General features: G+C 47.3%; 1 protein-coding gene across 1 annotated transcript in view; it reads right to left on the reverse strand.

Moving 5' to 3' along the window:
- COL6A3 (collagen, type VI, alpha 3) overlaps positions 1-12,533 on the reverse strand; it is an 84,038-nt gene that overhangs the window by 56,032 nt on the left and 15,473 nt on the right. The window contains exons 2-3 of the mRNA XM_012648820.1: positions 11,900-12,020; positions 3,247-3,849 (exon numbers count right to left, since the gene is read on the reverse strand). Of these exons, the coding sequence (XP_012504274.1) occupies positions 3,247-3,849; positions 11,900-11,990 (694 nt within the window). The 5' untranslated portion in view covers positions 11,991-12,020. The remainder of the gene's footprint in view (positions 1-3,246; positions 3,850-11,899; positions 12,021-12,533) is intronic.

Here is a 12,533-nt window from a genome sequence, read left to right on the forward strand (position 1 = left end):
GGAGAAAATAGAATCCTTCGGAGGAGAACCCTCACTCCGACCACCCAAACCACCACGTGCCCGCACCTGCCACCTGCCCAGCTCACCTGTCTTCTCCCAGCCTGCCGTCCCTTCTCCCCTGTCCCCCGCCATCGCTGATCTGCCAGAGGCACCCGAGGCTCCATGTTGACCATCCTACAGCTACCCCTGGCCTTCCCCCTCCTCGGCTTCTCAGCAGTCCGGTCCCAGACGCCCTCTCTTGACTCCCGTTCCTCCCCACACTCTCACGTCGTCCCACATCCCCGATGGCTCCTCCTCCGACTCCTGCCAGAGGCTGCTCCTCTCCTCACCCCGCTGGCCCCCAGGCCGTCCCTTCTCCAGCCGCCTGCCTCCCGCATGCATCGCTCTCAGACCTCTCCTTGGAACGCAGACGTGTTGGCCTCCGAATGCCACACGCGCCCCTCAAACTTAACACACCCGCAGTAAAGCTGCTGACTCCCGCCCCTGCACCAGCCGCCTCTCCCGGCTCCCCCAGCCCCATGCGTGCTCCCGCCTCTGCCATTTGTGGTTCTGGGAAAGGGCCAAACACCTCCAGGTTGCAGGGCCGCCCTCCTGCTGTTCCGTCTGCCTGGAATGCTCTTCCCTGCTGTTAATGGGCTCCTCCTGTCTCCACCGCTGCTCAAGCAGGCCTTCCCTGGCCACTCCACCTAAAGTTCACTTCCACCTTCTTTTTCTTTTTTCTCCTTTTTTATTTGAGTGGGCTCTCGCTTTGTCACCCAGGCTGGAGTGCAGTGACGCCATCATAGGTCGCTGCAGCCTCCAACTCCTGGGCTCAAGGGACCCCCTCCCCCACCTTTCTTGGTCTCTTAAGTAGCTGGGACTACAGGCACCCACCCCCACACCCGGCCCCCCCATTCACTCTATCACAGCCTGCTTTAGTGCCCTCATGTAGCACTTTGGGACCATCCTGTCTGTCATGAGTTTGCATTTTTATTATCTCTCCCACTACCCCGTAGCAGACCCGAAGCCACGCCTGGCCTGCTTGCCAGCACTGTGTCTCCAGCGCTTGGCACAGTGTCCGGCACATACCAGATAGTCGAGAATTTTTGTTGAAAACAAGTTCACCACAAATATTAAAGATTATTTTTGTAATCAAGGAGTTAAAACTCTAGTTAGCTAGGGAAAATCTGAAATGAGGGCAACGTGCTGCCCATTTTAATTAAAAAGTTGAAACTCCTCCTGGAACAGATGTATCTTCATCTAGCACAACTCCTTTGCCATAAATTCCAGAAATCAGAGCCCAGAGAGGTTGCATGACCTGCCTGGCATCACACAGCGGGTCCACATAAGATCTGGGATAGGAGACCAGGTTTCCCGTCTGCAGCTGTGGTGTTTATAAAACACAGGAAATACTTTGCTTCCACAAGTATGCAAGCCCTGGGAAGCCTCCGTAGGTTGCAAACTTTCACTTGATTGTTTCCTTAATTGCCAGGGTCACAACCAGCCCCATGACGGACATGAGCATTCGCAGCTCTGGGCACCGCATTCCCCTGTTCACTGTCCACTTCCGCTCAGAACATTCCGCTCGAAGGTCCGACCTCCCTATTAGCTCACCGGAAAGACTTTGGTCTGTTCTCTGGTCCCGCCAAGCGAGAGGGAAAGCTGGAAAACTCTATGAGGAGAAACACAAGCCCAGCTGGATCTGCCTCTCTGACCTCGGTAAATGCTAGAAAAAGTGTTCTCTAGAAAGTAACACTCTTCTCACTATGTCACCAGGTCACCCTTCCAATGTCCAAATTAAGTAAAGATGTCACAGTCCTGAGCTTTCCGCCTACAATTTTCATTACAACAAAAGCCCTGTTTTAAAATCATTTGGAGCAAGTTTGAGCTACTTTGGTTTGAATGTCGTAAGCCTCGTAAGGAAACGTGGTGCTGTTACCTTTACACGTATGTAGCACCTGGAACAAATGACCAGCAAAGTGCTATGAGGTAGAGATCAGTTCCGCACATCAGTAGATATCAGTGTTTTTAATTAAGAATTTAAAATACTCTGCTCTTAATTTCATACAATGGCATATTACCCAAAAAGGTCTATTTGTCAATTATGGTCACCCCTTTCTCAACCTACCTGGAGCCCCAGCTGGTACAATGAGTAAAGCAGTATTTTATAACAATATTTATTTTATGGACCCAGACATGCAGCCTTTCCTTATGAAGTCAGCAAATAAGAGCTGTGAAGACATGTTATTTCACACAAGGAAATGTAAATGACTGGTTGCAGGTGATACCCAGGGTCTACGTGGGCCTCACTCCCACTGAGCTCATATGCTGGAGGACAGTGAAGAGCAAGGTCTTACATTCAGGGACTAATCTTCTCAGAGCATCCCAGGGCGTACACAACACCAGGAAGTGAATTGGGTGCTTCTGGAAAATGTTGGGGGCCCTAGTGTCCCTAATTTACTGAGTGACATCCTATTGGCTTGACCTAGGTCTTGAAACTGATGCAGTCGGAAAGTGGCTGATGTCTCAGAAAACAGCTCATCAGCTGGAGGAACCCGCCGTTTGAACGCCTACCGTGTCTCTTAAGTACATGTTTGTTACGTGACTTGGCTGGTTGTTTTATGTTTTTTAAATTATTCCAATTGGCTATTTACTAAAGGCCTTCCATTGGAGTATATATCATAATCTTACCACTCAGAAGAATTGCTCCTAAACTTGACAAACATGGGGAAAAAATTTTTACAAATACTCCATCAAGTGGGCTCCCCGTTATTTCTTACCTTCAGAAATGTAGCTCTCAGCACCCCGGCACGAGAGGACTTTGAGGAGACACCCTCATTCCTCCACTGCTTTTTGGAAAGTACACATCTAACATGCTGACTTTTAGAGATCAGTGCATTGTCCTGGGGTAGTTTTCTCAGAATTGCAATGAGCCCCTCAAATCCATCTTTAAGACGACTGGATTATAAATAACAGGGATGTTGAATAATCTCAGAGTAATAGGTTTGTTGAGTTAGCTTTAAAAGCACACTTTCTCAACAGCTCATACTTCTACCAGAGCTTTCCATCCACCCACTGATCTTCAGTTTTTCCAAACACTGCAGCAACTGGAATATCACACGCGGGAGCTAGCTTCCGGGGAAGGACTGGGCTGCGGGTACTTACAGGTTCTCCCGAGGCGGGTCACTCTGGTGCCCACCTCACTTCTACGAAAACCAAGACACAAACACCCCAGTCCCACACCCATGGCAAGAAAAGCATACATACCTTGTGTGACAATGGTTGGCGGTTGCAAGACAATGTGCCTTTGGGCCACGCCAACAATGAACGGCAGTAATTGCTCCTGGAGGTCCCCAAAGCTACGGAATTCCGGGACAGTAAACACCAAGTTGTCATCGGTAGCTATGTGCCGAAGCTCTGCCCTGGAGGCGGCCTGGGCTCCGAGGCCGAATGAGAACACGCTAGCCTGCTTCAGCGCTACCACCCCGTCACGAATCTCGTCACTAGAAGGCCCGGCACTTATGAGGACCAGCACCTGGGGAACCCCTTCCTCTGCTCGGCTGCCCCCTGCCCGGGTGAAGTGGTTCTCCACCACGAAATCAAGGGCCAGGCCGATGTTGGCCAACTCCCCGCCAGCAAACCCGAGGGCCTTCACTGCATCTAGAACCTGCGCCTTGGTGGAGTAGGTGTCCAGGGAGAACACGGTTCTGGGCGCATCGCTATACTGGACCACCCCCACACGGATCTGCTGCGCTCCGACTGACAGTCTCTCAAGGAGATTTACAAGGAAGTCGCGAATGACTGCGAAATTGACACTTCCGGTGTTGTTTGATCCGTCAATAAGGAAAATAATGTCAGCAGAGTCTTGTGCTTTAAAAGAAAGAAATGCAAAAAACGTGAAAGCATTAGAACAAGTGACCACATGCATTATTCAGTGTTCTGACATGTTTCTTTGGAAACCAATAAGAAACACGAAATATGGACAAATGAAACACATGTCGATTAAGGAAGGTGAAATTCTCTTTTAGTTCTGCATTCTGAATGGATAAGAGGCAACTTCTTAGAAATTACGGTGCAACGTAGCAGCATTTACAGCAATTTTTCATTTGCGCCATTTTTGTAGTTAAATTTCAAAATATCAAGTTCACTTTTCTGAGGAAGAAATCTTGGGTACATATGGAAGAAATTTCTACTAAATTTGGAGCGAAATATAGTTGGAGAATATAATGAGTCAAGTAACAAAAATTCAAAGGTGATTTCTAATTTTTGGTCATTTCTCCTGCCTCCAGGAACGATTGTGAGAATTTTTTTATACAAAGCCACAGCTACAAACAGAATCTCAGATTCACACTTTGGGGACTCATCATCCCAGTATGTCACTTGATTCCTAGAGCTGCCGTCATTTCTTCTTTTTTTCTTTGAAAACCAAAATGGCCAACTATATGCAACTTTGTGAATCAAACTCAAACTACATTTAAAGGTTTCATTTTTAAAATATTTTGATGAATTTTTGTTTGATTTTCTTTCCTTGCGTGATGTTTTGTTGTATGAAACACAAATGCAGGCCTGGGATGGGGCTACGCGCTTTGTTCGTGTATTTTTGCCATTGCCTCTCTATCCAATCACGTAATGCAGAACAACGTTAAACAGGGTGATATGAAACCAGTCATGACATAATTATCCAACCTTATTTTTATGACACCCTAAGAGCTAATTACCTAGCAGGACCATGAACATCTAAGAAGCCCCTACTCAGAATTAGCTCTGGAGTTTTATACTAAGGACATAAAAACAGCTAATGGTAAACCGGAAGCTTCCATTTCATTACTGAGAACGGCAATTACGCGAAGCCCAGAGCAAGGAGTGCCGATCAGTAAGTCATCACACCAGGGCAGGGAATTTCGGAGGCTCAGTTAAAATGTTTAAATTATACTGATTTAAACTAGAGGAAAAGCAAAATTACCCTGGTAAATGTTTTTAACAACTTAAGGATGTATTCAGAATAGGAAGAATTGTTACCTGAGCGTATATATTTATCTGGGATTCCACAAAAGCTACACTTGGGGTATAACTGTAATATTATATGTAAGACCATTCATTCGGATCTTTTTAATGACAGTGAGAATTTTGTATTTAAAATTAATTTTCCTTGTGCCAGAAAAATTGTTTTTATTCTCACTGTGGAAAAGGCTACGAAGCTTGTCTCATAAAATTGAAGAGTTCTGCGTGAGTGGAATTACATTCTTACCAAAGCGCTCTCATTGTGCAATCCCAAAGGTCGCTGGAGTTGGAACTGCGCTCTTTTCTCCCTCATGTACACAAAAGTCCCTGACAACATCTTTGCAGACGGATTCTTTGCATAGGGAAATACATTAACTGGGAAATATTGCTATCACAATCCTTCTTAGAAGATATAATGAGGAGTATAATTATTTCCTGCAGTAATTAAGATCTTGTGTTTTAAATAATTGTCACACAGAGTATCAGATAAGACTGGGCCTTTGCTTAGAACTCCAAAGCATTTGCCACTGTTTGGCCAAAACTTAAGCGTCCTGGAGGATCCTTGGGAGGGCGTGGTGCCAGGGAGTGTGGGTTACCAGCAGGCCACAGAAGTGGCCCACGTCATCGTATAAGCAGAAGCTCTGCAAATCACACCACAGAATTCCTCAACGCTTCCCAGGCCTAAACCAGTGACCCTGAGGGACACGAGAGGAGGTGCCACTTACTCAGCATATCGGGACATTTAAAAGAAGGATTACCTATGGTCAATTAAAAAAAATGATTCCTAAGTCAAGTCGCAGGATAACACTATTTCTTCTTCATTTATTACTTACTTTTCGGTTGAAATTTGTACTAGTGTAAATAAGATAAATGAGCCGTAAAGTGAGGTCCTTGAACGCTTCTAAAAGACTGACTGTCTACAGCAGTGGGTCATAGAAAAATGTTGGATAATTTGTCATCACTGAGTCAAAAACATTCCCATCTTACACACACACTCGCGGGACACAGGGGAGCATGCCGTGTTATCCAGGAGAGCCAAGCCTCGAAGGGGCACGGGAGCCACGAGCTCTTGCGCACAGCACGGCGTGCCAACCCCCCATATCGCGCTAGCACCGTCAGATCTAGCCAACACCCAGCAGTGTTTGCAGTTGTCTGGTTTTCTGCATCTGTGGCTCATGTACCACATCCTCTGTGGCATTTCCTATGGAAAGGTTTCTCAGTGTCCAAGGAAAAATCACAGGTTCCCTCGACAGCACTGGAAATGCTGTCTTCTTGAGCACACTGGCATGGGCATAGTGCCCTTCTTAGCTCGCATGATGCTTCCTTTTGTTAAGGAAAAAAAAGTTCAAATTTTTGTGTCCTAGGCAAAACACGAAATAGTAGATATGCTGCACAAAATTTTCAAATCTTCATATATTGCGGAAAACAAGAAAAGGAACCTCATGCTGAAAACTTCACCATCGTCTTGAGCTTTTGCGTCAGAACAAAGGTTTTGTATCTTAGTTATATCCGTTTTTAAAAGGAAGACAAAGGGATTTTTAAAAACGCAACTATTTGAGATTGATCGCAGATTGAGCAGCGTTCATTAGAACAGTGGCGATCATTTATTCCTACATATGTTTTACAATCAAGAATAGTCTGCGGGGAAAAGTTACCTAGTAACCCACGTCATGAGAAGGAAAGGCCCTAACTCGTTAGCAATCTCTATAATGCCCTTCTAGCTGCCTTTTCAAAAAAACTACAAGCAGAGACTTACTATTATTATTATTATTATTATTTTATTTTTGTGCTGTGGAACATGCAGCAGGACATGGTACTAGAGGAATTACAGAGTGACGTTAATTAGAAAAGAAAACATGAATGGATTAATAGTCCACCCTGGTGCTGCTAGTGGCTTGGACACTAGAAGACAGAGATGCTTTCTTGGCATAAAAACAAAGGTTTTGTCATCCGCGTGGAAATATACTATGTCGATGGGCTCGTTTGGCATTCACTATGGCAATCTCATTGTTTGTCCATTTATACAATGGTTAAACATAAAGGCAAATTCATCTGTTCTTTTTCATGAATTTGCCAAAACATCGACAAAAAGATGCCCCATGTCTCCACTGATCCCTCGCACTGTTTTTGAACATGTCTGTTACCATCCCTACATTCAAACCTGTGATGGACCGGGAATTATTGACACCGAGCCTATTGCGGTGACAGAGCAGGTCATTACAGATTCCCTCTTGTCCTTTTCTCGTACCTGGAGTGTTTGGTTGGGTGCTCCTAAGGCCACCCACCTTCTTGTCCTGTAATCTGGCAGTGTTGATGTCTATGTCCTGGTGCCGGAGACGAGGCACTTTCATTTGGAAGCAGGAAACAGTTCTCGGTGTCACAGGTAAATAACCCAGACTGCCTCTCCCTCCTTCCTACTGAGAAGCCGACCCACTGGCGAGGGCATCGCACTCCCACCCCCAGCTCCGCCGAAGTCACGGGCACCCACTGGGGAGTCTCCATGAGCAACTTCTCAAACACTCCGGGTAGGTTGGTTCCGAAACCCTTCTCTTAACCGAGCTCTGCCTGCCCAAGAGAGCTGGTTCCTTTCTGCTGAGGTCTAGTTGTCTCTCTGCCATCCCCTGCTTCCTGAGTCCCCGTTAGGAAAAACCGCCGTCCAGTATTGTTTCCCTGCAAGGCCCGTCATTCTGTGGCGTTCCAGGGGCTCTGCCTTCCCCGGCCGCCTGCTGCCCATCCTTAGCTTCCTGCCACGGGCCCTGGAGCTTGCTCGGCTCAGGCCTCAGGCCTCAGCTCTTCCTCCTCCCTCCTCCACCTCCAACACCGAATTAACAAGACTGACTTTCTGTCTGTCACCTGACGTCCCATCGCCACAGCCCTCTTGGTGACGACCATTTCTAAAAGCTTAGGGGACATGTGCCCGTAAACCTTGCTCCCTGTGATCACCCGCTCTGTCCAGGCAGCCGACCCAGGCCTGGCTGCCCATTCGTTCCTTTTTCATTCAAAGAATTATCCACTCCCTCACTGCGGCTGAGGACACTGACGAGGTCCTCCCACCTTCCTAAGTGATTTCGGTCACGTCCTCGCTGTGGTCAGCTCCGGAGACTTTACCGTCTACGCGGATATCCTCCTCAGCGTCTCATCCCAGTGGCCCCTCTGTCTGTAGCACCCACACACGTGAGGACCACGCTGTGAGCACCACCTGAAACCCCTCCAGCCCCACGGGCGCCCTCGGGGGTCTCCCCTGCACACACCGGCAGTGCCCCCAGCTCACAGCTCAGCTGCCTGCGGGGCTCACCCCACCCAGCCTGCCATCCTGGGCTCCTCAGAGTCTCCCAGCCCACCCAGCACCAGCTGATGCCCCCGCCAGGAGTCCATGGCGGGACATGTCAGGAATTACTAGCTACCACTCCAATTGCCTCCCCGGGAGAATGTTCTTTCCCCTCCGTCATTCCCTCTTTGCGAGATCCAGACCTGGAAACTCCTTGATCCCAGGAGTGCCCGAGACACCTGCAGAGAGGCAGGGGTCCCTGCTAATGCTGGTCATCTCTGACAGCTGGTCGTCACTGCGAGTCAGCAGCTACTACATCCTGAATGTTTTGTGACTCGCTCATCACATCCCTGTAGCCGCTGTTCAAAATAACCCCAGTCTCTCCAAGCTCCCAAACCCTACTGCTTCCCTGCGTTTACTGAGATGACTGGTATCAACTCAGCCTGCACTTTCTCAGCGTCCCTCTTATCCCCCTCAAATCTTAGAAACAGCCCCTTTCTTCTTCTTTCCCCCAGCTCAGAGGACGCATCTCCCCTTTCTGGAGCTCACCCCTCCCCCAGCTCCTCCCTGAGCCCTTGTCCTGCCCAGGACGCTCTGCTGACAGCTACCAAATGGCCCCATGGACTGGTTTTCTCACACAGGGTGGTCCCTCTGCCTGCCCATCGCTGATGAGAAAGCCTAGCTCTGGCTTTCATTGAAATTGCTGTGGAAAGATACTTTTTGAAATTTTACTTGTCAAATTCCTTCCGCATCGGTCTTTTAGGCGTTTAGCGCTGGAAGGAGAGCTGATGGGCCTGACTGGTTACCGTGCAGTAACATGCCAATGTCATGTCCACGCTTGCCCACGCTTCGGGAGCAGCAGTGATGGGGGCCACTAGGATCAGAAGGGCCTCTGTGGACACAGCCATGGACAGGCACAGAGATAAGCAAGAAGCCCAAAGTGCTGGCTCTGTCACCTGCCATCCAGGACTCAACTTCTTCAAAATAGATTTGGACTGGACCATAGCCAAGGATTCTTACAATTCTAATTCTGCCCATTCTCTGAAATAAATTCCATGGAGCAGAAGAGAGGTGCTCTCTGCTGTCCCACTGGACACAAAAGTGGACGCTCTCCATCCCCCTCAGCTCGTGCACTTTCTGACACGGAGCTTTCTTTGACGCTTCCGATGACAGATGGGAGGGGATTTGTTAGACACCCCCCTCCCCAGCCACTCTGAGGCTTTCTTTTCTGAGAAAGGCAGAGAGATCTCTTGTGGGATTGGGATATCAGAATGCGTTTTTTTTCAGAGTTAAAGTATGAGTTGTTTAATAAAAAAACTGCTCTTGGATGTAGGTGTAGCTGTAGGTATACGCCCTAGTTGAGAAGCAGACTGTAAAGAACAGTCGAATTCAAACCTTTGTTTTTAAACCCGTGAACATTCATCTCTTCCCTACCCGCCCGCACCTTGCAGCCGCAGTGTCGCTCTGAGGCCAGCGGTGGCCAAGCTCATCTGCAAAGAGCAGCAGGGCAGGGTGCAGCTTGGCGGTGTTGCCGTTACCTGTGAGGTCTTTAAGGGTTTCCGTGTCCCCAGCCCTCTGTGGACTCACGGATGACTGCACACAGGACACTAAGTTTCCTACTATGTCATGGAGTGAGGTAAAATTCTCTAGGTTGAAAACATGCATATTGAGCGGTTCACTTGCTATTTCTTTTAAGGCTCCTTCATCTGCATCCTCAACGCCAATTGCAAACACGTTAACGTCAGCAGACTTAAGTTCCGCTGAGTGCAGAGCAAGGCCTTCCTCCGAGTGTCCATCGGTTAACACTACGATAACCTGAGGGACGCCGTCACTGGCCCGGCTTCCAGCGGCCTTAGTGAGGTGGTTTTGTATTACGTATTCTAATCCTTTTCCGGTCTCATTGCTGCCCCCAGTATAGGACATGTTGGAGATATGGGAAAGGACTTCTTGCTTAGTGCCATACGTATTTAACAGGAACTCGGTATGTGGGTTTCCGTTGAACTGGACCAGAGCAAAATGGAAATCATTTTCTCCCACAGCTAAAGATTTTATAACATCATACAGAAACTCTCGAACGAGTTGGAAATGCTCCTTTCCAATGCTCCAAGAGGAATCCACTAGAAATATTATATCAGCAGCGGCACCATTTTTGACATCTTTAAAAAAAGACATTGGTTTAGATTTTTCTACTATTCAAACAATTACTTCCTATCAGTGAAAAACCTTCCTAAACAAATTCAGTTTACACTATGCTGTTACTAAACAGTTCACACCTCACTTGTCCTGCAGGAAGGTGGGCAGACTTACCTGAGAACCAGGGACCTGGGCCCATGGACTCCACAGCTGCTGGTCCCAGTCACTGGCCCAAATTCCATATTCAGTAACCACCAGGTATGGGCCAGCAGCACGCTCAAGAATGGGAAAACATTTTCCTGGGCTGTCTTTAACTCAAGCATGATTCCTCATGGCAGTTTGAGCCCCCAGACCCACCTGATCAGACCAGAATGATGTCCTATCACAGACAACCATTGTTTTGTGAATTCAGTCTTCCGTCTGAGGTATGAAACTGAGCTTTGGCAAGAAGGAAAAGTGAAAACTACTACTGTTTTATGTTAACTAACCCCAAATGTTCCGGGTAATTTGCAAGAAAAATAAATGAAATAAATAAATCTTATTTAAGTGAGGAAGATCTGTATGAATGCAGAGAAGGGAAAAGTCTCGTTTTTTCCCCAGCTTTTTGAGCATGAAGAAAGGTACTCTAAGTAGTTACTGTATGTTTTCAGAGCCAGAAAAGTTTTATAGAACCTGAACATTATCTGTCGTGTTCACGGATGAATCCAGTTCTCCCTCAAGTGTAGGCGCTCAGGGTGTCAGGCCAGCAGTGGCCCTCAGAGGTACCCTTCTGTAGCCGTGGGCCACTCTGGCTCTGGGACCCCACTTACCTCGGGCTGACCTGCTGCCCCAACCCATGTTCTTCTTCCACCTAGGTGGCACTAGCCTCTCCGCCACCTCAGAGCAGCTCGGCCTGGCGGGAGAATCCCGCAGAGGCCCAGCTCTCCGGGCAAAGGATGGGGAGACCCAAAGCCTTCCTTCCCAGATTGCAATGCATGAAGCATTTCTCACTTTTTTAAAACTCTGAAGGCAAATCCCTAATAGGGTTGATTAGAATCCATTTTTAAAAAGAGTTTTGGGAAACAGACTTTTTTTTTTAAGATCCAATGATGCTAGATGAAAAATGTCTTTCACTGTCCAGAGTTATAGAGAGTGGATGATATTTGTTTTTTTCAGGGAAAATGACTTTTACTCTCCATAGTTGTCTTCTCCCTATTTTATGTGCTCAGAAACCCACCAATGCCAGAAACATGGGAAAATCTCTTCAGATCCAAACTTTCTACTCACGCCCAAGGTAAAAACAAATCACTTTCAAACCAATTCCAAGATAGCAAACCAAAGCTTTAATAAAAATAAGTCATCTCTCACTGGGTAAAGAATGTCTTAAAAGGTCAATAAACTAAATGAATATCCTATAATAAATGGCTTAGTTATCTCTGAAAAACATCTCTAAGCTTTATGTCAAGCTCATGATGTCTAAGATCTAAAATCGCAGAATGCTATTCCTTTTTAAAAGTCAGGGATGTTTCTGGATCTTACCTGCTTGCTGTTGCTGGGCGTGAGTCATGGAGAAGCCTGAGAGAAAGAGGCAAACGACAGCCACTAAGGGCAAATGTCGGTGCCTCCTCATTTTGAGTTTGTCTGAGCACCAGATAGGAACCTAAAGAGAAAACAGAGCAAAGGGAATAGTCATTTTTTTACTCTGCAAAAGCACTCAAAATCCTGCATTTTCTATGTCCTTTCTGGACTTCCAAGGGGGCTTGTATCTGATCTGTTCTTCGGACCAGCAGCAAATGGATAGATGATAAACAAATGGGTAGGTAGATGATCGATTGATAGACAGGCAGACAAAACAGATATGCACACACACGTGCACATATATGCACACATGCGTAGATGACAGAGGGAGGGAGGAAGGAAGGAGGAAGAAAGGAAGGGGGAAAGAAGAGAGAGGAAGGGGAAAGGGCGGGAGGGAAGGGAATAAATGACACAGGGACAGAGGCAGACAGCGCTCTCTGTGTGAGGAGACCTCCAGCCTCCTACAGTGGGCAGGACACAGATCGCCCTGTGCCAGAGCCGCTCACTTTCCTGGCTGGACGTTCTCAATCCTAGTTCAAAGAACACAGTTACATTTTTTTAATGGACACTCGTAGTAGTATCTCCACAATCTGAA

This window comes from Propithecus coquereli, unplaced genomic scaffold (genome assembly GCF_000956105.1).
Source record: "Propithecus coquereli isolate 6110/MARCELLA unplaced genomic scaffold, Pcoq_1.0 Scaffold295, whole genome shotgun sequence".
Lineage (NCBI taxonomy): Eukaryota > Metazoa > Chordata > Mammalia > Primates > Indriidae > Propithecus > Propithecus coquereli.